Genomic DNA, 26354 nt, shown 5'->3' on the forward strand with positions numbered 1-26354 from the left:
GTTGGCGCTTCAAGCTGCGGGTTCTGTTGGCCATCGCTATTCGTGACTCGGAATAGTTGTTCGAAGTGCTCAGTCCATCGTTTGAGCTGATCTGTTCGATCGGTCAATAACTGACCTGCTCGGTCTTTCAGCGGCATTCTTGCATTAGTCCTTGCACCACTGAGGCGGCGAGAAATGTCATAAAGTAATCGGATATCTCCATTGGCGGCGGCTCTTTCTCCCTCTTCGGCTAGGGAGTTTGTCCAGGCTCTCTTGTCTCTTCTACAAGCTCGTTTAACTGCCTTTTCCAGCTCCGCATATCGTAAGCGGGCGGCTGCTTTGGCTGACCCGGTACATGCCTGCTCAATTCCGACTTTCGCCTTTCTCCGATCATCGACCATCCTCCAAGTTTCATCCGACATCCATTCACTTCTTCTTCCACAAACTTTACCGAGAGTACCATGGCTCTTCGTGATAAAGGCATTCTTGATTCCACACCACTGTTCTTCGACTGTTCCGTCTGTCGGCAGCTCCGAGGCTCGGGATTCTAGCTGTTCAACGTATGCCCTTTTCACCTCTGGATTCTCCAACCGGCGGAAGTCGTATCGACACCCGACTTTCTCCTCGCGCCGTTGGACACGCGCAACTCTCAGTCGTATCTCGCCAAGGACGAGGTGATGGTCAGATGCAATGTCTGCGCTTCGTTTGTTGCGGACATCAAGAAGGCTCCTTCTCCATTTTCGGCTGATGCAGATGTGGTCAATTTGATTTTCTGTTCGGCCATCTCGGGATACCCAAGTGACCTTATGTGCTGGTCGATGGGGGAAGAGCGATCCACCGATCACCATGTTGTTATTGCCACAAAATTCTACAAACAGCTCTCCGTTTTCGCTCATCTGTCCTAGGCCATGGCGCCCCATGATGCGCTCAAGGTCTTGATTGTCGGAGCCAATCTTTGCGTTGAAGTCGCCCAAATGGATTTGAATGTCACCCTTCGGAATTCTCTCTACCACGCTGTTCAGTTGACTGTAAAACTGCTCTTTCTCTTGCAAATCGGCAACGTCAGTTGGCGCATAACACTGGACCATTGTACGGTTTCTAACCCGTGTTCTAAATCTGGCTACGATTATTCTTTCGTTTATCGGTTCCCATGTAATGAGGGCCGCGTAGGCCTGCGGACTTAACAGGAAACCAACTCCTCGTTCCCGAGTAGCATGTTCTCCTCGTATGCCAGAGTAAAGCAGGACTTGCCCGGATTGTGTCTTGTGTTCTCCAGTATTAGGCCAACGGACTTCGCTCAGTCCCAGAATTTCAAGCTTGAGGCGGCTAGCCTCTCTAGCAAGTTGTTCCAGTTTGCCTTGTTGGGCAAGGGTTAAAACATTCCAAGTTCCAATTCGTGTCCGTGTTTTCATGCTAAAGGTCGTCGCCAAAGTTCCAGATCGGTCATTTCTTTCGGATTCCGTAACAAGTTATGAATCGGGAGCAGTAGGTTGTTAGCCTAAAGTCCCTATCCCGCGATGGGGCTGCCATCTTGGACTTAGCTGGCGGGAGCCGCATTTCATAAATTCAGCCGCTTGCTGCACCACAGACGCTGTTTAAGCCGCCCCTGACCTGGAAAACAGACGCTCGGTTGTTGTTGCACGCCGCCCCTGACCTGGGGAACAGACGCGTGCGGCCACCTTCTCAGTCTGCATGCGACCAAAGCATCCACCGGGGTTGGGCACCCGATCTCCGCTTAGGTTACTCGCACCCCAGCCGGCACCGCGGGGAGGTAGAGATAGGAGTTGTGAATAAGAGGTGATATGACCACTATGGGGTCTCGTGTTGCACATTATCCACCGTTTACCAGCCATACTTGTTATGTTTACCCTACTACGATATGCCGAGAAAATGTAAACAAGTGGGGAAATGCCTTATTGCGAATTGCAACCAAAACAAGTGTTTTGATCGTCTCGGGAGGAACAGCAGATTTTCCGAAATCTATCCGAACTGTAAGTATCAACAATAAGATTTATTAATTTTCTAACTCTATGAAAAATCTCACAAAAATAAGTAGGTATATTTTTGACAGATTAATAAATGTTTGTTTTCGGTTTGTTTGTTGTTCCCGGTTCTTTTTTTGGTTTATTGGCTGTCGTCGCCCTCATGTCTCCATTCATCAACCAACTGGAAAAATATTCTGTCCAATTTGTCACTTCTGGCAACGGCCATCATCAATCATAGGTTCTTGTCCGGCTTGTTTTTGCTCTGCCATTCTGAACTCTGTCAGCAAACTCATTTTCACGAGCATCGAAATTTTCCCGATGGTCAGCAGCAGAGAAAATTCTCATTCTCTGCTCTGCAGGCTCACTTCTTGACATGTCTTAAGTCCATTAATGGGTCAAATCCCGAATGATTGAAAAACTTACTGGCAGCAAATTGAGAGGGTCTCATCCGATGAGCAAAAAGGTTGATGCTATAAATGGAAAGATAATATTGCCTCCGGCTATCTTTAAAGTGAAATAATTCTGCAAACCCGCTTCGAATGAAAGAAAATATTGGACGACGAAGGGGAGCTTTGAATCGATTATACCGAAACGGAAGTCAATAAATGAAACAAAAATAAGCTTGGTCTGTTGCTTTAGTGATGAAATATTAGCTACCGGGTTTTGGATTCACTTCCTCACCTTCTCATTGGTTTTTTGCAAAGGAAAACTTTATTTCCGATACGAACAACGGAATTGATTTCATCCCCGTTCATATTTTTCCTCCTTCTAAACGAAACCCCAAGACTTCGGGCGGAACTGCAATGCAGACAATTTGTACCGTATAAAATATGAAACCTTTTAAGAAAACGTATTACATTTTTCCCCTTTGACCAATTCAAAAGTTAATAGAAATATACCTTTTTTCCGAACGTTGCTTCTTTTGCCGGGTTTTTTTTTGTTCATTTGCTATTTGCTTCTGGTAAAAATGTTTTTTTTCCTCCATTCTCTAGCTCAAAAAAGGAAATTGAAACCATTTGCAAAGGGCATAATAGATCAGGACCCGGAATTTCCTTTCCTTCCTAACCCTTCTTTTTTTCATTCGCTTTGTCCATCAGACTGTCGGAAAGTGACTGTCCCGAAGACGGGAGAGCTTGCAAGCAAAAAAAAAATACCATCAGATGAAATGGTTAATCTTGTCGTTTAACAGATCGGTGAGATGTATAGATTTTCGTCTTCTTTTGTAAGCCTAACTTAGTAGATTTTTTTCGGCAACGTAATGCTACTCTTTCGATTTTTTTTGGGGGGGAAAACTCTGTCCATCCATTTGCTTTCTCCGGTTTCGGGCTACTTCCAAAAAGTGACCTTAAACCCCTTTTAGCCGTCACACTCTTCTCTGATCGAAGGTTTTGGGAAATCGAAGAGCTTTAGCCACACTCATAAATCGATTGCTGGGAAGATAAATATCACCCAATTCTTACCTGGTAGCAAAAGTTATCGGTTGATAAAGGAATGGTCCTTCGAGCCGGCTAAAAATAGCCCAGCCTTAAGGTGTTCTCATTTTGTTCAACAATATGTTATTCTTTTCGGTTAGAACACGTTGAAGTTGTAGAATATAAGATAGGCAATTGTATCAAATGATAATTTGTATGTCTGGTGTTTTAATGTTGGAAATTATTTATAGTTAGCAACAAGGCCGAATTATAGGGAGGGGGAGAGAGGTGACTAAGGTTGCCAGAATTTTTCAGAACGTATCCGGGTCGGACAAATCTAGGCAATTTTACATAAAAAGCTGGCAAAATCCGGGCATTTAATTTCAAAACTGACAACCAAAAATCCCGCAATATCCAGACAAATTTGGTCAAAAACCAAAAATTACTCAACAAAAATCATGAAAAAAAATTTTTTTTACAAACTCATCGACAGATTTTAAATCGTATTTGAGGCTTCCAAAAACATTGCCATGATTATTTTTATGGAAATCGTTCAAAATATTACGTTTTGAAGGCTACAAAAAAAAAATAAATCCGGGTTTTTTTTCTAAGAAATCCTGGCAACTGGGCCGGGCCAGATTGTTTAAAACTTTTGTATTAAATATCCAGGTAAACCTGGATAAAGCCGGGCACTTAGTCAAATATGACTTTGACAAATCGTTACCAATTAATTAATAATAAGTTTTGAATTGTAATTACATTTCACTATAACACTATACTATTCAAACTCAAACCATTACACACTAAAACCATACGCAGACTTTAAAAAGTAATTTTCTTGTAACCTAGCTTAGAATTCGAAACCAACTATTTTATCTTTACACCCATTAAATCTTCATTAATATAAAGCCAAGGAGGAAGCCTCTACTCTGAAAAGTCAACAGATTGACCAAAAAGTCTAAATCCCAACTTCAACTGTATAGTAACTAATCTCTTTAAATAATTAAAATAAAACGATTATGTCATTGATTTTCAATCTTATTGACCAAATTCTTCTATCCCTTTTTTGTTTATTTTTAGGATGTAATTTAATATTTTTCTTCGTTTTTCAATTCAATATACGTTCTGAAAACAATCTTTTTAAAATTTTATAAGAAAAGTATTATTTGTCATTTCCCGAACCTTACACCCAAAATAATCCGCACGTAGGGGCTACGTGAAAAACTACATAATTTTCATCCCATTGATTTTCACGTAGATGATACGAAATCGATATGTGAACGCGTTCCTATAAGAATTTGTGCTTCATGAAACGCACCTACATTTTACGTGAATTTTTTGTCAGTTCAACGCGGTTTATTTATGAAAGCCACGAGGAATATTTTCAATATCCGAATGAAAGTAAGGGTGTTTTTTTTCTTCCTGTTTTTGTTATTTTTCATAATTGTTAAAAAAGCTAAATTTTGTTGTGAATAAACTTTAATTTACTATCTTTGCACATCTTAACACACGCTACAACAAAACACTTATTTTCGGACATCCTATAACGCAGCTTTCTTTTTGAAATCCTGTAAAAATTGAAATGTATACATTAATGAAAAAAAGTATTATTTGAATAAAATATATTTTACCTTGTCTTTTGTTCCGTTGAACCTCTTATTCGAACAGACCCACCAAAGAACGAAAGGTCATCATCAGTTCCAACGGAAAAGCACTTGTATCCAGAGCCATTGCTATCAGAAAAATGAAAAACAAAAATTAGCTGATTACAATTAAGAATTATTATTACTTACCAAAACAACAAATCCAACACAGTTGAATATCCGATCATGATGATTATGATGACAACAGGCACAACGGCTTCAACAAATTTCACAACATGGAACAAAGCTGACGGACCATAATTCCATATTCTAATTTGACTTTACCACCACACGCTGGAGAAAAACGCACAAAACGGATTTGAAATCATCCACTTAGACTTTACGTGAATTTCATGAGTCAGTTATCTGGAAGTATAGTAGTTGCTACCGGGGCGTCCTTGTTACACTGGGGTTACTACAAAATTCACGTAGAATCGATATGATGCATTAAAATCTTAGTTTACGTGGAAAATACCGTAGAAATAATTTCTAAATTATGTTGGGTGTAAAAGTCAATTTACGGCAGCAAAATATTCAGAGCTTGAAATTTTTAACTTGAAAACCTGCGCTTCGGAATGTAGATGCGTTTTACTCATTTACAATTTTTTAAATATATTTTTTGATCCTTCGTTTTTTTAACTCATCTTTGAAAATTGCGATAAAAAGATTCGAAGTACCAACCCAAATTTCTGAACCTATTCGTTTTCAATATAAGCTTAATTAATTTCACGAGTGATATCACAAATATAAAAAATAATATTGTGATTTACAAAAATTAATTAAGCTTTGTACTATTAATACTGGAAGAATTTTAATATAAAAAATGATTCAATTTCTGACTAGGTTCACAAAATATTCTAAAAATCATGGTTGGTCCGCACTTCTCAAATCCGACAGTGCGCTTTGTAAAGCGCACCGTTATCTTCTACGATTTGAAGAGCACCACACTTCCTTCCGAAATGCTTTACACTCGTTTCCGAGTAGCCGCCGAGTGCCGAGTGCCGAGCAAAACCGGTGCCCCAATAACAACGCTACTGTGTGAGAAGGAGAAATTCCGAAACACACAACTGAGGTGCATTTTTTTTTCTTCTCTTCCTACCACAGTAGGCAAACAAAGAGCACGAAACGATATTGCTTCTTCTTCTTCCTTTTCTTGTTGGGAACGAACCAAACCTACTGAGTTGCTTTAGCGCTGCTCCCCTACACTTAATGTGATGATTTTTTTTCTCTTGCTCTCACCCTGGCGAAGCCTTCTCTGCTCCTGGATTGGGTGTGCGCCTGGCGTCTTAACAGAGCAGGGTAAGTGTTTCAGAACGAAAAGTTCACTGAGTGGCACTTTTCAAGCCGCTCGGGGAGGAATGGACAACCATGCTAAAAATAAAATAATTTTCGATCTTCTTCTTGCTGAATTAAATTAAATTAGTTGTTAAGGTTGAATTGTTTTAAATGCAAAATAATCACTCAAATTTATTTTCCTTGATATATAAAACATTCCAAACAGTTAGAAATAATATAACCATAAAACAAAGTTTAAAAATGATTGTTCACTGTTTTTTAAACAAAAACTTTCGCAAATTTGCTTCTTTATGAAAAGAAGGCCATTAGAAAAATATTATTTAATAGTGATCTTCTACAAATTCAAGATAATACCTCGGAATTTTAAATAAGCCCTTCATTTCAAAATGAAGAAAGAAATATAAATTCAATTGAAATATTGTTTGATAATAATTCACGGTGTCTCTGATATAGAAATTTTATTTATCAAAAATTAGCATAGCAATATCGCAACTCCATATGTCCATAACGTGATCCAATAGGAAAATTCAACTTTTTTTACTTTTTCGGAGACAACAAATGTCGCAAACAGAGTGTTTATTATTTCATTTCAAAATCTAATAAAACTTCTCATCGCTGATTGTACCAAGACCAGAAATAGTATCCTGCAGTGATCGGCATCGCTAATTGAAAAATTAGCGGCGATAATTTAATCGTTAACTCATTCAAATTTAGCGATCGCTAATTTAAACCGCTAAATGAGCGGAAAAAGTTATCGCTTCAAGCTTGAAGCGCAAATCGCTAATCGCTAACTGTTGATAAACAATAACGTAAACAGGATGGCAACAGCATGTATTATGGTTGCATCTTAATTCGTTTGCTCAAATACATTACAAAAATAGTGCAGATTGTTTATTTTGCCCAGTCTGTTGAAAAATCTTTAACCAGGTTCCACTTTTTTTTCAAACTTTCAAAATAGTAATGCAAAATTCTCATGATAGGAGCATTGCCAAACGTGTATCTAAAATACTAAATGAAATAAAAATGCAAATTCATTCTATGGTGATACTATCTTATTATTACTTTACCTAATTTGAAATACTTGTAAAACTGCTTTGTGAAAAGTAAATATCTCGTCCACTTAAAACAAGTTGTAAAAAGCGGATTTTTCCAGCATTTACTTTTTAGGTTCAAGGTTAGGTTCAAAGTTCGCGACAAGTTCAAATGAAGAAAAAATAACACGGGAGGGGAAAATTAGCTGTCAAACATCGGACATACATTGGTCAACATTCTTTTTGTTTTTTTTGTTGCTCCGTCAATTGACGTTTCATGCGTGGTTTCATGTCATCTTCGCTGATTAATTTCTCCAGATCTCGATGTTTAGTGGCTGAACAGCAGCTTCTCTCTGAATTTGGGTTGACTTCTTTCAGCAAGATAGCTGATTTAAAATTAGAACTAAACAATGTTTCAGCGGTTGTTCAGCAAAAAATGTTTGTTGGGAATGTTCCAAATTTTTGAATCAAAATATTCGATTTGAATTCAAAGAATTTTTTTTTTGACTCAGACTCAATGTGGAAATTCATTGATTTGGATGAATTTTCTTTTGAATCAAAGTATTATTTCGTCAAACAGTCGACACACCTTCATTAGGTGTTGAAAATGAGCGGGTAGAAATTTTTAAGAAGCATTTTCACCACATACTTAACTTTTGTTCAATCACGGATCAATTATGTATTTTGAAATGTTAGAATCGGACAGGGTTGAGTCTAACACAACACAATAATTGATCTTGCGTGGTTCGCACCGCGGAACTTGCAGTGCGAACGAACAAAAGGAAAGCATGTGGTCGCTCTGAAAAGCTCCCGTAAACTGTACAACGGTTCTATCGACGTCAGACTTGTAGGGGGAAGGTTTCCTAAATGGGCCTATCGGGTTAAATGACCCTACGGCTGTTTGATGAAATGGCTGACTAGACAGCTTATCTGACCAATGCATTTTGAGGGTGATACGCTTAGAACATAAGGCAAGAAAGAATTTTATGAATTTACAAACTCAAAAAAGTTTAAAAAATCATACTAGGTTTTGAAACATCTTGATGTAATATTTCGACTTTTAAGAATTATACGTAAAGAAGCTTAAAACAAAAACTAGGATGGTTTTTGTTTCTTACTCAAATGCACTTTAGAAAGTAAACATATTTCAGCTTTTGCGGAGGTTTAATAATGATTATATAGTGGAATAATAGGGTGTTTTTGTATGCCGCCATCATGTTTGTAAAATGCCTCCATCCCAAAATAACAGGTTAAATAGAATAAATAAATGATTTTTATCATTGAACCTTCAAATCTAAGCTCTGAATAACATCTTAAGAGAGAATTGAAGATCTGAAAACAGATTTGATAAAGTTTTCCTCATGGATGAACTGCCTCCATAGTATGGCAACCCTAAATTTTGTTTTATTCCGTAAAATTATAATATACATAGATTTTTATAAAACTTCAGCTTTGTCGTACGGAAATTATTATTTTCTAGCAGTTTAAATGAAATTATACGGAAATATTCCCCAAAAAACAGAAATTTTGTTCAAAACAAAATAGGCGCAAATAGCCCGCACGGTTTGAGGTTCGGCATTTTAGACAACACTTATAATAAAATCATTTTCTTGGAAACAGAAGAAAATTTTAACATAAAAATTACTCCGATGTATAGAAAACAGATGCCTGCACACGTGTATATAGTTTTTGTACACATATTCGCTGTGATATTTGAATAAATCAGTGTTCTGCTTAATAGGCGCATATAGCCCGCTCCTCCCCTACCGGTTGTTATCTTTGCGAGCGATCTAATCGGGTTTGATTGTTTCGCTTCGGTCGATAGGGTGGTACAGACAATCAAACAATCAAACCCGATTGGATCGCTCGCAAAGATAACAACCGGTACAAGTCTGACGTCGATAGAACCGTTGTACCGTTTACGGGAGCTTTTCAGAGCGACCACATGCTTTCCCTCTGTTCGTTCGCACTGCAAGTTTCGCGGTGCGAACCACGCAAGATCAATTATTGTGTTGTGTTAGACTCAACCCTGTCCGATTCTAACATTTCAAAATAGTTGATCCGTGATTGAACAAAAGTTATGTATGTGGTGAAAATGCTTCTTAAAAATTTCTACCCGCTCATTTTCAACACCTATAATTTTCTTCCAATCTTCTATAATCCATCTATAATTTTTCAATTCTTGAAATGTTCTCACTATGAGAACATAACATTCACCGATAAGGCCGTAAAAATTAATTTCAAAACATAAATCATGGTGATTAATCTTAATTAATATTTTTTTTTATTGTTTGCATTATTTAGCTAAATATCGTTTTTGGTGAGCTTCATAACAAGAGTAGCATTTTAAATTTGTATTATGTGCGCTATGTAAAAAATCAAATCATGTACATTTTGTTCTCCTCTTTATTTTCAGATGTACCGGTTCAAAACTCTAATTCTGGAGAAAATCGATTATGTGAACATGAACCTACAGAGAAATAAAATGTTTTATGCCATAATTGATTTCTTTTTATTTCCAATAGGACGAAAATCAATATTTAGTACTAGAATTTTTTAGGAACAAGAAATAGAATTCAAGAACAAATGCTTTTAAATTGAAATCCAAATACCGTTGGAATAAAGAAAAAAAAAATTAAACGAAAAGTCTTTTGAGTTAAAGGCATTTTATTATTTGAAACAAAGAAAAAGTTTTAATTCAAAGGAAAGCATTTCTTCGAAACAAAAGAAAATGCATTTGAATCAAAGGAATTTTTATTTGTCCCAAATTCAAAGGAAAAAATTCTTTGTTTTTGCGGTATTTTCCTTTGAAACTAATTTCTATTTTTCTGCGTGTAGTTATTGATAGTATAGTGTTTAAATGTTCAGGATGGTTTATTCACATTACAAAATCAATCTTTAACATGAATATATGTAATCAGTATTATCTGATATAAAAGAGCATCCATTGGCTTTAATATGACTAAAATGGTTTCTGCTTCACTTGAAAATTTGTTATTCATTTCATATTTTGGGCAATGTAATATTTTGAATAAAGGGAGACGCATTATGTATAACCACGGTTTTACATGCCAATGTCAATACTTGAGCCATCCCGAACAGTGTAATAATGGTCACTAGGAAGCGTTTTGTAATCGAACATACAAAAGGTTTCGTCTTGGCACGATGGGCGGTGCCAAGAACGGATCCAACTTTTTGGCAACATACAAACTGAGGCAGTCTTCTTACTGGCTTAATCACGCATGAATTTCCGGTCCAAAGTTTTGTCCACCGGACACCCAGTTTCCACCAAAATTTCATTTTGTCCACTAAGCTGCTTTCCTATCAATACTTTCGAATCGCATTTTGGACCGCTCCAATGCTTACTTCTTCCATTTTTGCCAATTGACTCAGCGAAATGTTGGGGAAAGTACACCATTTGTGTACGATTGATTTGCGCTTTTCCTGGAAGATGATCCTTATTTTCACGAAAATAATTAAAACTTGAGCTCACCATACATAGAGTTTTGAGCTGAACTGTAAACAACAACACAAAGCAGGAATGAGCTGTTTTAATGTCATCCGGGATGAGCATGGTTAAGCATCAAAATCCCGCTTAGACATAATGGGACAGCCTATATGTACAAAATCTAAGAAAATAAATGTAGAAAAACTATTTTAAGCACTCAATTCACTGTGTTTATGGCACGATCAGTTCAGAGGATTGATGTTATTTTTTTTATCATTCAAACAAGAAAATGAAACTCCATGGGAGAGCCAAATATGCAGAAATCCAAAAACGAATGTATGCAGGTAATAACCATAACTTCTTCACTTTTCAACCGATTTTGACAAAAAACCACTTGGAATCTTTATTCTGAATTGACATTTAAGGTCGATAGCAAATCAGATGTTTAAAATGTTTTCATCAAGTCTCAAACTTTTGCTGAAACAAAATTATCTAAAAAAAATGCATTTTCATTATTTTTTCTATCATAAAGTGACTCATATCAACAATACTGTTGATCATACGCAAAAATAAGATCTCGAACTACTGTTATGCAGTCCGAGATATTTGAATCCAAGTACATACATGTACTTTTTTTTTGAAGCATAACTCAAAAACTGTTCTACTGAAATTTTTTAGAATTTCATTTTCGAATTCAGCGCCCGATTTCACATTAAAAGTGATATTCAGTTTACTTAGTTCAAAAATGCTGTAAACTAGAGTTATCAAAAATAAATTGTTAAACAAAATAGACAAATTTCATACTTTTCCATGAAATTTGTACAGCCCACAATTTCAAAGAATGATTAAATTTTACAATGATATTCTATGAAAAAATCTGTTGGAAACGTCTATTGTTAATTAAAAAAAAAAGTACATCCAACAAACCGAGAGGAACCGCGATGCAGGTGGCAGTGTGGCGCCTATCATCAATTACCGTCGATTTCAGCGAGCTTTCAGCTATTCATAATTGCCATCAAGAAGCAGCAGCAAGCACATGCGAGAAATCAACAACTCACAGGAGAAAATATTGTAGGATGTAGTTGTAGGACAAGACCGAGGTAGGAATTGTTCCCAGCATCCATCTCCCACAGCAACAACAGAATTGGTTGTTGGCTGGTGGTGGTTTTGGCTGTAGAACGATGCGTTAATAGGGTGAATGTTGTCTCTTTCGGTTGTTGCATGCTGCTAGTTCGAGTTTTTAGTAGGAGCACCTACCTCGGAGAGGCACAGAGTATGATTTATCAGACCGAAACCAGGTCCTGATAGTTGAGAAGTGCGGTTGTTATTGCCGTGGTACTTACATTATTGTTCTGCTGCTGCTGTTGCTGTTGTTGCTGTTGCTGTTGTTGCTGTTGCTGTTGCTGTTGCTGTCTCTGACGGTACTCCATCAGGGCGGCGACGGCTTTGTTGGCCGCTGCCGTAACTGCAGCAACTGTGGTCATCTCTATGTCCTGGTCCTCCTGGTTTTCCTTGTGATTGCTGCGGTTGTCCTCGGGAACAACTATAGCAGTAGTAGTATTAGTAGTAGCTCCGTTCCCACGACAATTCCGTTGTTGGCAGGAGGGCGAAACCACTTGATGCAAACTTGTGGGACTGCTGCTGCTGCTGGGGGCGCTGCTGTTGTTTCTTCGACCGTACAACAGCCCAGGACTGAGGCGAGCTTCGTCTTCCTCCTCCTCGTCGCCAATTAAAGTCCCCGGGACGTCAACCGGGAATCGGTTCTCGGATATGGCCGTCGAAACTGCCGTTGACGTTGACGATGGGAACGATTGAAGTCTGTTTGCATCCGCCGCCAGTGTGTCGACGCTAAGCATTTATGTGCGGAGGAACAGGGGGAGGAATGTGGAAGGTGGTAGGGGGTTTGTTGCGTGCCTTTGTTTCTTTTGAAACACACGGAGGGAATAAAGCCGGTCGTATTTGCCCGCCCAAATGCTTCTTTATGAATGGGTACCGCTGATTTGCTGACGGGAAAACCTTCGCCGTCTCCTGGATGTATGCAACCGGATTATGTACGCCGGCGAGCAACAAACACAACAGTTCAAACAAAGCTTGCTAGCTAGCTCCAGCTATTGTGCTTTTGTGTGTGCGTTCGTTCCTTTGGGTGCTTTCGGCTTTTGTTCGATACAGCCTGTCCCCGTCTCGAATTTACTCGGCACTGTCGCTGTCAACAGATCGTGTTCCTGCCTGCCGAAACAACAGAAACGAGAAACATAAATTTGTTAGTACATTATGCAGATTCATGTAATTATAGATAATAGAGAAAATAAGATTCGTTGTTTGTTGGGACGCAATTCAGGTGAATGAGTCGCTGTCATTCAAGCAAACAAGCTCTATGTAGCTTAGTTGGTACACAGATTATGATGTTGAGTGAGGATAAAGGAGATGAAACGAGAGTCTGACGCAAACATGTTCTCATTAATTTAACCATGATTGAATATGAAAGCAGCATGTTGAACGTTGCGCTTGACGTTCTCCGACAGTGTTGATGGAATAAAGAGAACAACAATTTGCATTTTGCTAGTTTAGAAGTTTCAGGGATAGATCTTTTCAGGATCACTTGCAGATTCCGGAGAAAATTAAATATTTTATCAATAATAGCTTCACATTGGAATTTCAATTCAACAAAAAACAAAATTGAAAAAAATAACGAAATGACAAAAATAACAAAAACAACAAATATTATAAAACTGACAAAAATGACAAAAATGACAAAAATGACAAAAATGACAAAAATGACAAAAATGACAAAAATGACAAAAATGACAAAAATGACAAAAATGACAAAAATGACAAAAATGACAAAAATGACAAAATGACAAAAATGACAAAAATGACAAAAATTACAAAAATTACAAAAATTACAAAAATTACAAAAATTACAAAAATTACAAAAATTACAAAAATTACAAAAATTACAAAAATTACAAAAATTACAAAAATTACAAAAATTACAAAAATTACAAAAATTACAAAAATTACAAAAATTACAAAAATTACAAAAATTACAAAAATTACAAAAATTACAAAAATTACAAAAATTACAAAAATTACAAAAATTACAAAAAAGGTGGAAAATTACAAAAATTACAAAAATTACAAAAATAATAAAAATGACAAAAATTACAAAAATTACAAAAATTACAAAAATTACAAAAATTACAAAAATTACAAAAATTACAAAAATTACAAAAATTACAAAAATTACAAAAATTACAAAAATTACAAAAATTACAAAAATTACAAAAATTACAAAAATTACAAAAATTACAAAAATTACAAAAATTACAAAAATTACAAAAATTACAAAAATTACAAAAATTACAAAAATTACAAAAATTACAAAAATTACAAAAATTACAAAAATTACAAAAATTACAAAAATTACAAAAATTACAAAAATTACAAAAATTACAAAAATTACAAAAATTACAAAAATTACAAAAATTACAAAAATTACAAAAATTACAAAAATTACAAAAATTACAAAAATTACAAAAATTACAAAAATTACAAAAATTACAAAAATTACAAAAATTACAAAAATTACAAAAATTACAAAAATTACAAAAATTACAAACATTACAAAAATTACAAAAATAACAAAACTTACAAGAATTACAAAAATTACAAAAATTACAAAAATTACAAAAATTACAAAAATTACAAAAATTACAAAAATTACAAAAATTACAAAAATTACAAAAATTACAAAAATTACAAAAATTACAAAAAATACAAAAATTACAAAAATTACAAAAACTACAAAAATTTCAAAAATGACAAAAATTACAAAAATTACAAAAATTACAAAAATTACAAAAATTACAAAAATTACAAAAATTACAAAAATAACAAAAATTACAAAAATTACAAAAATTACAAAAATTACAAAAGTTACAAAAATTACAAAAATTACAAAAATTACAAAAATTACAAAAATTACAAAAATTACAAAAATTACAAAAATTACAAAAATTACAAAAATTACAAAAATTACAAAAATTACAAAAATTACAAAAATTACAAAAATTACAAAAATTACAAAAATTACAAAAATTACAAAAATTACAAAAATTACAAAAATTACAAAAATTACAAAAATTACAAAAATTACAAAAATTACAAAAATTACAAAAATTACAAAAAATACAAAAATTACAAAAATTACAAAAATTACAAAAAATACAAAAATTACAAAAAATACAAAAATTACAAAAATTACAAAAATTACAAAAATTACAAAAATTACAAAAATTACAAAAATTACAAAAATTACAAAAATTACAAAAATTACAAAAATTACAAAAATTACAAAAATTACAAAAATTACAAAAATTACAAAAATTACAAAAATTACAAAAATTACAAAAATTACAAAAATTACAAAAATTACAAAAATTACAAAAATTACAAAAATTACAAAAATTACAAAAATTACAAAAATTACAAAAATTACAAAAATTACAAAAATTACAAAAATTACAAAAATTACAAAAATTACAAAAATTACAAAAATTACAAAAATTACAAAAATTACAAAAATTACAAAAATTACAGAAATTACAATAATTACAAAAATTACAAAAATTACATAAATTACAAAAATTACAAAAATGTCAAAAATAACAAAAATTACAAAAATGACAAAAATGATAAAAATTACAAAAGTTACAAAATTTACATAAATTTCAAAAAATACTAAAATTACAAAAAATACAAAAATGATAAAAATTACAAAAACCGCAAATATGACAAAAATTTCAAAATTTACAAAAATTTCAAAAAAAACCAAAAGGACTTCAACGTGACATTCAATGTTTAGGCAGAAGAATGACAGAAGATTGACATTATAAAAACTTTGTTATAATTGAATCAAAAGTGATACAAAAATAACGCAAAAATAAATTAAAAATTATACAAAATAATATAAAATATTTTAAAAAATTCTCAAAAATTTCACAAAAATGACGAAAAAATAAAAAAGAATTGATATGAAATTGTTAAAAAAGTACTCAAATATTTCACAAAAATTTACACAAACATAACATCAAAATGAAAACAAAACTACACAAAAAATTTTCAGATATGATACAAAAATGTTTTCAAAATGTTGGCAGTAGATATTTTCTTGTTTGAATATATTTTGCATTTTCCTTTTCAAACCTATCTCTGTGAACAAAATCAACCAAAAACGATACAAAAATGACACAAAAAAATCACAAATATGACATTAAAATGACACAAAATAACACAAAAATATCATAAAAAAATATCACAAAAATAAACAAAAATGATACAAATTGACACAATCACGAAAAAAAAAATTTCTCAAAAATTACACAAAATCGACATAAAATATCATAAACATAACACAACAAAAACACAAAACTGACACAAAAGTGACACAAAAATAACACAAATCAACCCAAAATTACACAAAATTACTCTAATACTCAACTCCATGAAAATGGTACAAAAGTTACATAAAAGTGACATAAAATGTCAAACAAAATAGCACACAAATGACATAATGACATAAAATAACACAAAAATATAACAAAAATATCAGGAAAATGACACAAAATGATACAGAATTGACACAATATAATGAAAAAAAAAAAAAAACTCAACAATAACAAAAAATTGGCACAAAATAATACAAAAATAACACAAAAATAACATAAAAATAACACAAGAATATTTTAAAAATAACAAAAAATAACATAAAAATGAGACAAAAATAACACACAAATAAAACAAAAAAAAAAATACACAAAAGTTACACAAAATTACTCAAAATTACATGAAATTACACTAAAATACACAAAAATACACAGAATTACATAAAATTCGACAAAATTACACAAAATTACACAAAATTACACGAAATTACACAAAATTACAACAAAAATAACACAAAATTACACAAAATTACACAAAATTACACAAAATTACACAAAATCACAACAAAAATACACAAAAATACACAAAATTACTCAAAATTACTCAAAATTACTCAAAATTACTCAAAATTACTCAAAATTACACAAAATTACACAAAATTACACAAAACTACATGAAATTACACAAAATTACACAAAGTTACACAAAATTACATAAAATTACACAAAATTACACAAAATTACACAAAATTACACAAAATTACACAAAATTACTCAAAATTACACAAAATTACTCAAAATTACACAAAATTATACAACATTACACAAAATATCACAAAATTGCTCAAAATTGCAAAAAATTATTCAAAATTACACAAAATTACACAAAATTACACAAAATTACACAAAATTACACAAAATTACACAAAATTACACAAAATTACACAAAATTACACAAAATTACACAAAATTACACAAAATTACACAAAATTACACAAAATTACACAAAATTACACAAAATTACACAAAATTACACAAAATTACACAAAATTACACAAAATTACACAAAATTACACAAAATTACACAAAATTACACAAACTTACACAAAATTACACAATGTAACATAAAATTACCAAAATTACACAAAATTACACAAAAATTTCTTGAAAATAGCACAAAATTGACATTAAAAATAAAAGACACAAAAGTAACACAAAAATGAAGACAAAATAGCACAAAACATGTTACAGAAATGATACAAAATGTTGTTCTAATGTTGGCAGTAGAAATTTTCTTGTTTGATTTTCTTAATATTTTCCTTATAATTCAATCCTATCCGTACGATAAAAAAATCAACCTTTGATTCGAAAGCAATGTTCAATTCATAGAACTTTTTTTCTTTATGTCACTTTTCTCTAAAAAAGACTACAATTACAGGTGGAATTTTTCTGGCGGTAAGAATTCCTACAACCATAAAGAAATAACTGGAGCGGTACCACAATTTCGTGCTAACAGGAAAACCCCAGTTTATCGTGCTAAGAAGGTTTTTTACCTTCTTCTTAAACGTTATCCACCACCTCGGCAGATACATTTTGAGGATAAGGAAACGGAAACGGCATCACGTTTCATGAAGGTGACGCACCCGGAGTTCAAAACGAAACAAGTAGTAGCTAGCTTTAGCGAGAGCTAGTTCCAGCTGTAACGTCCGACACCCGGGCCGGAAATGTAAAATATAATGGCTAAACGTGTTAAATTAGCAGCTGGCGGAAAACATGAACCAGCAACACGCCTCAGCATTTTTCTGGTTGGTTGTAGGTTCTGGGTGTTTTTTTCTGAGTTTTGGCATTTCTCTGTTCTATCTTCCCGAAGCTTTGCTTCGGGGGGATGATTTTTTGTTTGCCAGAGTAAAAGTGAAAATGAAGCACAATTACATAACCCCCCTAACTAATGTCGTTGCAACAGGCATGACTGTAAATTGGCCGTCAGATGGGCTGGCTTGCTTTGCGTTACTTGGAACTGGTATAACTGTGGAAGGAAAAACCGGGAACATCACCAGGGTCAGTTGTTTTCATTAAGGTTTTCACAATTGGATGCAGATTGCCATCGTGTTCTGTTGATATAAATTTTCCTGGCTTCCGGGGGAAATAGAGCGAATGCGATTGAATTGTGGGAAACTTCATTACTTTTATTGGTTTTATGGAAACCTTTCATCTCAATAAAAGATAGATGTTGCTCTACAGCACTTTCCGATGATGTCAAACGCCATTTGAATACAATTTGATATTAGAATTGACGTAGGTTCTCTGTACAAAAAATATAATTTAGTTAAAATTTTGTCATTTTGTTTTCGAAAGTTCGTGTTGAAAATTTTTCGAATAGCTTAAATAAATATCGCTGAACGCATACCACATACAAATTTTTCTACTCTCCTAGGCTCAAAAATACTTCCTTCTCAGTAATCAACCTAATAAGGCAAAATCTGTGCATAATAACTTTGATCATTTATCATCTGCTCCAGCGCCGGAAACTCCATCCGGAAACAGGAACAGCAGCATCAGTGCCATATTTACATACATTTGCACCACATCAGTTCCTTTTTGCAGCTGCTGACTGACTGAATCAAAGCAAATGAGAACAAAGACAGATCGTCGACGCGATGGATGGTGGAAATAAAAGGAAAACAACTCACAACAAACAGTTGAAAAAAAAAACCCCAAACGATGAAGTCTCCGGGAAAATCGTCCCGGGAAACTTTCGGGGTAGAAATTTGCGAAAACGGAACGCGCCGCGTCCGGGAAAAAAAGAACCAGTCAGTCACGCTCAGTTTGGCGGGGACGAGTTTCGAGTCTTCCTCACCGTTTTTGCTCAGCGATGATGAAGGGAAAATAAATGCAAAACAGGCGACTCTCGAATTTATTTATTTGCATGCATTACGAAGGCAAATAAAAACACACTCTCACTCTTCGTTGGAGGTCCTTTCGGAAATTGGGAAAAGGGTGGAAAAATGGAAGACGAAAATATTCCGCCGCGGTCCTTTCGAAGTTTGACTTGTGCCCTTCGGTGGGTTTTTTTGGGTAGCAAAATCTGGCTGAGTGGAGCTGAAATTGGCAAGCAACTGGCAATTGCATATGAGGGAACCGAGGGTAATGGCAAGGGTTGGAGAGGAAAGACGAAGAAGTAAGCGGAAACTCGTGTCATTCGAAATTGCTGCTAATAAAGTGACGCAGTTGAAATGGCGGAAGGATTCTTCAAACACACTCTACTTACATTCATACAATCAGACTGGGACTGGAATGAATATGTATCGCGACTGTATGTAATTTGGCGTTTGTTGCTGTTAACAAGCTTTTTGTGACACCGAAGGGAAGCTGAAAATTGACGATCGACGACAGTGAGTAAACAGACAGACAATGGGTTGTTGAATTTTTACTTTGAAATTGAAGAAGTAAGTACATCCGGGTGCTGAGCATCACTTGAGACCATGATGATATCGTGTTCTTTCCAGTTAGTAAATTTGATTGGTTGATCCACAGATCGAATTTAATGCCACCAGCTGCCTTGCTTGGTGTCACAAACGGCATGACGCAATGCTCTCCCTCTAAACCTGAAGGGTCTTCTGAAGGGTCTTCTGAAGGGTCTTCTGAAGGGTCTTCTGAAGGGTCTTCTGAAGGGTCTTCTGAAGGGTCTTCTGAAGGGTCTTCTGAAGGGTCTTCTGAAGGGTCTTCTGAAGGGTCTTCTGAAGGGTCTTCTGAAGGGTCTTCTGAAGGGTCTTCTGAAGGGTCTTCTGAAGGGTCTTCTGAAGGGTCTTCTGAAGGGTCTTCTGAAGGGTCTTCTGAAGGGTCTTCTGAAGGGTCTTCTGAAGGGTCTTCTGAAGGGTCTTCTGAAGGGTCTTCTGAAGGGTCTTCTGAAGGGTCTTCTGAAGGGTCTTCTGAAGGGTCTTCTGAAGGGTCTTCTGAAGGGTCTTCTGAAGGGTCTTCTGAAGGGTCTTCTGAAGGGTCTTCTGAAGGGTCTTCTGAAGGGTCTTCTGAAGGGTCTTCTGAAGGGTCTTCTGAAGGGTCTTCTGAAGGGTCTTCTGAAGGGTCTTCTGAAGGGTCTTCTGAAGGGTCTTCTGAAGGGTCTTCTGAAGGGTCTTCTGAAGGGTCTTCTGAAGGGTCTTCTGAAGGGTCTTCTGAAGGGTCTTCTGAAGGGTCTTCTGAAGGGTCTTCTGAAGGGTCTTCTGAAGGGTCTTCTGAAGGGTCTTCTGAAGGGTCTTCTGAAGGGTCTTCTGAAGGGTCTTCTGAAGGGTCTTCTGAAGGGTCTTCTGAAGGGTCTTCTGAAGGGTCTTCTGAAGGGTCTTCTGAAGGGTCTTCTGAAGGGTCTTCTGAAGGGTCTTCTGAAGGGTCTTCTGAAGGGTCTTCTGAAGGGTCTTCTGAAGGGTCTTCTGAAGGGTCTTCTGAAGGGTCTTCTGAAGGGTCTTCTGAAGGGTCTTCTGAAGGGTCTTCTGAAGGGTCTTCTGAAGGGTCTTCTGAAGGGTCTTCTGAAGGGTCTTCTGAAGGGTCTTCTGAAGGGTCTTCTGAAGGGTCTTCTGAAGGGTCTTCTGAAGGGTCTTCTGAAGGGTCTTCTGAAGGGTCTTCTGAAGGGTCTTCTGAAGGGTCTTCTGAAGGGTCTTCTGAAGGGTCTTCTGAAGGGTCTTCTGAAGGGTCTTCTGGAGGGTCTTCTGAAGGGTCTTCTGAAGGGTCTTCTGAAGGGTCTTCTGAAGGGTCTTCTGAAGGGTCTTCTGAAGGGTCTTCTGAAGGGTCTTCTGAAGGGTCTTCTGAAGGGTCTTCTGAAGGGTCTTCTGAAGGGTCTTCTGAAGGGTCTTCTGAAGGGTCTTCTGAAGGGTCTTCTGAAGGGTCTTCTGAAGGGTCTTCTGAAGGGTCTTCTGAAGGGTCTTCTGAAGGGTCTTCTGAAGGGTCTTCTGAAGGGTCTTCTGAAGGGTCTTCTGAAGGGTCTTCTGAAGGGTCTTCTGAAGGGTCTTCTGAAGGGTCTTCTGAAGGGTCTTCTGAAGGGTCTTCTGAAGGGTCTTCTGAAGGGTCTTCTGAAGGGTCTTCTGAAGGGTCTTCTGAAGGGTCTTCTGAAGGGTCTTCTGAAGGGTCTTCTGAAGGGTCTTCTGAAGGGTCTTCTGAAGGGTCTTCTGAAGGGTCTTCTGAAGGGTCTTCTGAAGGGTCTTCTGAAGGGTCTTCTGAAGGGTCTTCTGAAGGGTCTTCTGAAGGGTCTTCTGAAGGGTCTTCTGAAGGGTCTTCTGAAGGGTCTTCTGAAGGGTCTTCTGAAGGGTCTTCTGAAGGGTCTTCTGAAGGGTCTTCTGAAGGGTCTTCTGAAGGGTCTTCTGAAGGGTCTTCTGAAGGGTCTTCTGAAGGGTCTTCTGAAGGGTCTTCTGAAGGGTCTTCTGAAGGGTCTTCTGAAGGGTCTTCTGAAGGGTCTTCTGAAGGGTCTTCTGAAGGGTCTTCTGAAGGGTCTTCTGAAGGGTCTTCTGAAGGGTCTTCTGAAGGGTCTTCTGAAGGGTCTTCTGAAGGGTCTTCTGAAGGGTCTTCTGAAGGGTCTTCTGAAGGGTCTTCTGAAGGGTCTTCTGAAGGGTCTTCTGAAGGGTCTTCTGAAGGGTCTTCTGAAGGGTCTTCTGAAGGGTCTTCTGAAGGGTCTTCTGAAGGGTCTTCTGAAGGGTCTTCTGAAGGGTCTTCTGAAGGGTCTTCTGAAGGGTCTTCTGAAGGGTCTTCTGAAGGGTCTTCTGAAGGGTCTTCTGAAGGGTCTTCTGAAGGGTCTTCTGAAGGGTCTTCTGAAGGGTCTTCTGAAGGGTCTTCTGAAGGGTCTTCTGAAGGGTCTTCTGAAGGGTCTTCTGAAGGGTCTTCTACATTGCAATTTTTTTTTTTAAAGATTAAAGATTTTTCAAAGATAGATCTTAAAACTAAACTAAGTTGAAAGTGGATTAAAGTTTTCAAATCTTTCCTTCAAATCAGTATGTGTCTATTCAAAGCTGAATGCACATGAAGAAAATTTATTCATGTTTATCATATCAAGTGATTTGGCTCTTGATGCTTCATGCAGTATAATTTACATCACTTCATCATGAAAGATAACACCCTTGCTTCAATACACTTCTCACTCATCATTTCAAAAGATCATAAGGATCACATATATGCACATCACCAGCCACCATCAAAATGAACCGAGCACAATGCCAAAAGTCAAATATAGTACCCCAAAAATCTGAACAACGCTCTTGTTTGCAAATCACGACCCTACCGCTCGAGAAAAGTTTTTTTTGGTCTCAAAAGCTGCTTCAATTTTTCAGCTTCATAACGTCAGCCAGCCCCCATTTCACTCAAAGCTGATTGCATTCGCTCATGATGATCCCCCAGAATTTTGGCCCAAACCCTACCAAATCATCATCATCAGTTGGAACGTAATCCGGAATGGCGTGGTTTAGTCGTCCTCAGTCAGCTCATCCTCGTGCAACCGCGCCGTCATAGATCTCCTCGGGCAACAATCCACTTAATGATGGTACAAAATTTTCGTTCAGCTTTATTTTCAGTTGCCCTTTTTCCGGCGGTTTGTTGTTGCTCGGTCGGTTTTGTTCCATGAAGATTTTCGTTGCCTGCCGGAAGTTGTTGAACACAAAAAACATCGGCACACGACACAACGCTCACAGCGAATCCGAAACGGGACGACATTCAATCTGTTTTGATATCTTTCTATTTTATGGCTGCAACCGTCTTTGTCTTTCGGTATTACATTTTATTTCCTTTTTTTCCTGGCAGAGGGGGTGCTGAGCACTTTTTTTTTGTTCTTACAAAACGAAACATCCCCACAAATGCATTCTTCACTAAGAGCGAAACAATCTGCAACATACCCAACAAACCGGAAAAGTACGTTGCCGAAAATTTAATAACAAGGCGAATGGTAATAAAAAAAGATTTTCCGGACTACGACCAAAGTTTCGTCTACTGAAAACGAAAGAGAGCGGGGCATAAATTTCATGCCTTCCGTGTCTAAGCCCACTTTATTTTGAGTGCTTTCCATTTTCGGTTCGGGAATGAAAAATTGCATAAACATGGGGGATCAGTGCTTTACGCAGGGAATTCCGCTTTAAGAATGATCCGAGATTCCGAAAAGTAGGTACCTACCATAAATAGGATTAGTGTTGATCATAATAATGTGTTCATTTAATAATACTGCTTTTTAGGATTCTTTGTGTTGAGGTTTCTCTGAAGAATGTTGGGGAAGGTTAAGTGTTTTTGATTGGAATGTCTTGGAATTATTCTTTACTATCGGCTCATTTAATAAATACAATAATATTTAAACAAAAAATCAATATGATATAAAATCTTTTCATTATGTCATCAAGTAATGCCTGTAGGAAAAAGTCGAGTCTTAACACCAAAAATTGAAAATCTCCAATTTTAAATTTTTAATCCTAAATCGTTCAACTATCAAAGCTCTCTATTCTGTAGTCTCCCTACTCTTCAAACTTTCCAATTGTTCAAAACTCTTGAAACTCTCTGAATTCTCCTACACCTTTTAAGCTTTCCAAAAACTTAAAACTCTAAAAACTCTACATGCTTTCCAAGCTTTCAAAACTCGTCGAATTTTTAAATCTATCAATATTCTTCAAACTCTCAAAATATTTTTCCCTTTTCAAAATCTTCAAATTTCCTACACAATGAATCATATCATCAAAATCGGTGCTGCCACGGAAACGAAAACAAACTACAAGCGAAATTTTCCCGAAACGGATATTTTGCGAACGGCTTTGAAGGGTTTAGGTAATTTACTTCACTTCTACCCACTCACTGCCTTTTTATTCTAAAGCTAATCAATCTACCCTACTAGACAAAACAAATATGAAAGCTTTTTACGCTCATAAAGCAAAAAATAAGCAAAATCAACGAAATCACAAACAGTGTTTAAAAAGTATCGCTAACGTTTTCCAAGAAAAGAACAGAATAACATGTTATGCTCGGGTGGAAACTTTTATTTTCCACAATTAATCAACACAACAGAAACAGCTTGAGAAAAATCCATTCATTTTGATGATAGAACGCTAGAAACATTAGCCCGGTTGCAAGCTTTTTCCTTCAAGGAGGAACATCGAGCTGGGGGGGTTAATGTGTTTGAATACGACATATGAATAGGCAAAAAACCCAGCTCTCAACATCAACAGTGAGCAAATGTAGTGAGGTGGAAAATATGTGACTCCATTCGAGCATATTTTCTCAAGCTGCTTCGCTTCACCGGCACTCCACCAACCTTGAAAGCATCATCATCGCGTAGAAACACCACCAAAGGAATATGTAGCTTCGAGCAAGGAACCGATTTCCCTATGGCTTTCTTCCAACCTCCGTTTCTTCCGAAATTCCCCCCAGAACATAATCGACGACCAAAAATTTCGCAACAGCCAAGGGTTAAAAATGCTCGCGGGCGGGTGCGAGCTTATGAGAAAATATTTGCTTTTCTAGGAGGCAACTTTGAAGAGGGGATGAGGTTCAGCAAAATTCCGCAAGCCAAGTTCACAAATTCTAATCTCATCGGCGAACTAAGCTCTAGCGATTTCACCTCGCATACACACAAACCCACAGACGCGCAAGTTCGCGAGTACACAAATACATGCAAATAAACTGTCGAGCCACATTTTCGATGGCACACGGTATTTGAATCTCGGGACAGACACACAAAAAAAAAGGGGAGGCAGACGCCCGCAGCCAGTCAGTCAGGCAGCCAGCGGGGTTATTTGGAAAATGCGAAGATGGGAAGGAAATTTAAGAATGTGTAGACTGCTGCTACTCGAAGGAGCCTTTTGGAAGCTATTTTGCATCAATTTTCAATGAGCATAATTGTTGATTGAGCAAATCCAAACACGAGACACGACCGACGTTTTGGACTAAATGGCGTGGACACGGGCTTGAATATTCAAGAACTAACTGGACCTGATTGTCTTAAAAAAAATGAAATGGTAAAGCACTTCGGAATCAGTTTTATGTCTAGAAGGTCGAATGTAAAAGATTTGTTTCAAAGTTTTCAAAAATATTAAAGATTTTGGAGATTTGAGTGAATGAGTTTTAAGAACTAGAGAGATGTGAGTTAATCTTAAGCATTCAAAAGATAAAAGCTTCCAGAGATATGACAGATTTTAGACCTTTGAGAAAATCAAACGATATAAAATATATTTTTGAATTCTTAAAAATTTGAAAAATATGACAGACTTGAGAAATTTTGAGACCCTTCAGAAGACCCTTCAGAAGACCCTTCAGAAGACCCTTCAGAAGACCCTTCAGAAGACCCTTCAGAAGACCCTTCAGAAGACCCTTCAGAAGACCCTTCAGAAGACCCTTCAGAAGACCCTTCAGAAGACCCTTCAGAAGACCCTTCAGAAGACCCTTCAGAAGACCCTTCAGAAGACCCTTCAGAAGACCCTTCAGAAGATCCTTCAGAAGACCCTTCAGAAGACCCTTCAGAAGACCCTTCAGAAGACCCTTCAGAAGACCCTTCAGAAGACCCTTCAGAAGACCCTTCAGAAGACCCTTCAGAAGACCCTTCAGAAGACCCTTCAGAAGACCCTTCAGAAGACCCTTCAGAAGACCCTTCAGAAGACCCTTCAGAAGACCCTTCAGAAGACCCTTCAGAAGACCCTTCAGAAGACCCTTCAGAAGACCCTTCAGAAGACCCTTCAGAAGACCCTTCAGAAGACCCTTCAGAAGACCCTTCAGAAGACCCTTCAGAAGACCCTTCAGAAGACCCTTCAGAAGACCCTTCAGAAGACCCTTCAGAAGACCCTTCAGAAGACCCTTCAGAAGACCCTTCAGAAGACCCTTCAGAAGACCCTTCAGAAGACCCTTCAGAAGACCCTTCAGAAGACCCTTCAGAAGACCCTTCAGAAGACCCTTCAGAAGACCCTTCAGAAGACCCTTCAGAAGACCCTTCAGAAGACCCTTCAGAAGACCCTTCAGAAGACCCTTCAGAAGACCCTTCAGAAGACCCTTCAGAAGACCCTTCAGAAGACCCTTCAGAAGACCCTTCAGAAGACCCTTCAGAAGACCCTTCAGAAGACCCTTCAGAAGACCCTTCAGAAGACCCTTCAGAAGACCCTTCAGAAGACCCTTCAGAAG

At 36.4% G+C, this 26354-nt stretch overlaps 1 protein-coding gene across 11 annotated transcripts in view; it reads right to left on the reverse strand.

Annotated features, from left to right (window-relative positions):
* The window catches only part of LOC129757919 (sex determination protein fox-1-like), a 680148-nt gene that overhangs the window by 487984 nt on the left and 165810 nt on the right, over window positions 1-26354 (reverse strand). For all 11 annotated transcript variants that reach the window (XM_055755313.1, XM_055755318.1, XM_055755316.1 and 8 more), the window contains one exon: window positions 12138-13020. In XM_055755313.1, the coding sequence (XP_055611288.1) occupies window positions 12138-12650 (513 nt within the window). In that variant the 5' untranslated portion in view covers window positions 12651-13020. The remainder of the gene's footprint in view (window positions 1-12137; window positions 13021-26354) is intronic.

This window comes from Uranotaenia lowii, chromosome 3 (genome assembly GCF_029784155.1).
Source record: "Uranotaenia lowii strain MFRU-FL chromosome 3, ASM2978415v1, whole genome shotgun sequence".
Taxonomy (NCBI): domain Eukaryota; kingdom Metazoa; phylum Arthropoda; class Insecta; order Diptera; family Culicidae; genus Uranotaenia; species Uranotaenia lowii.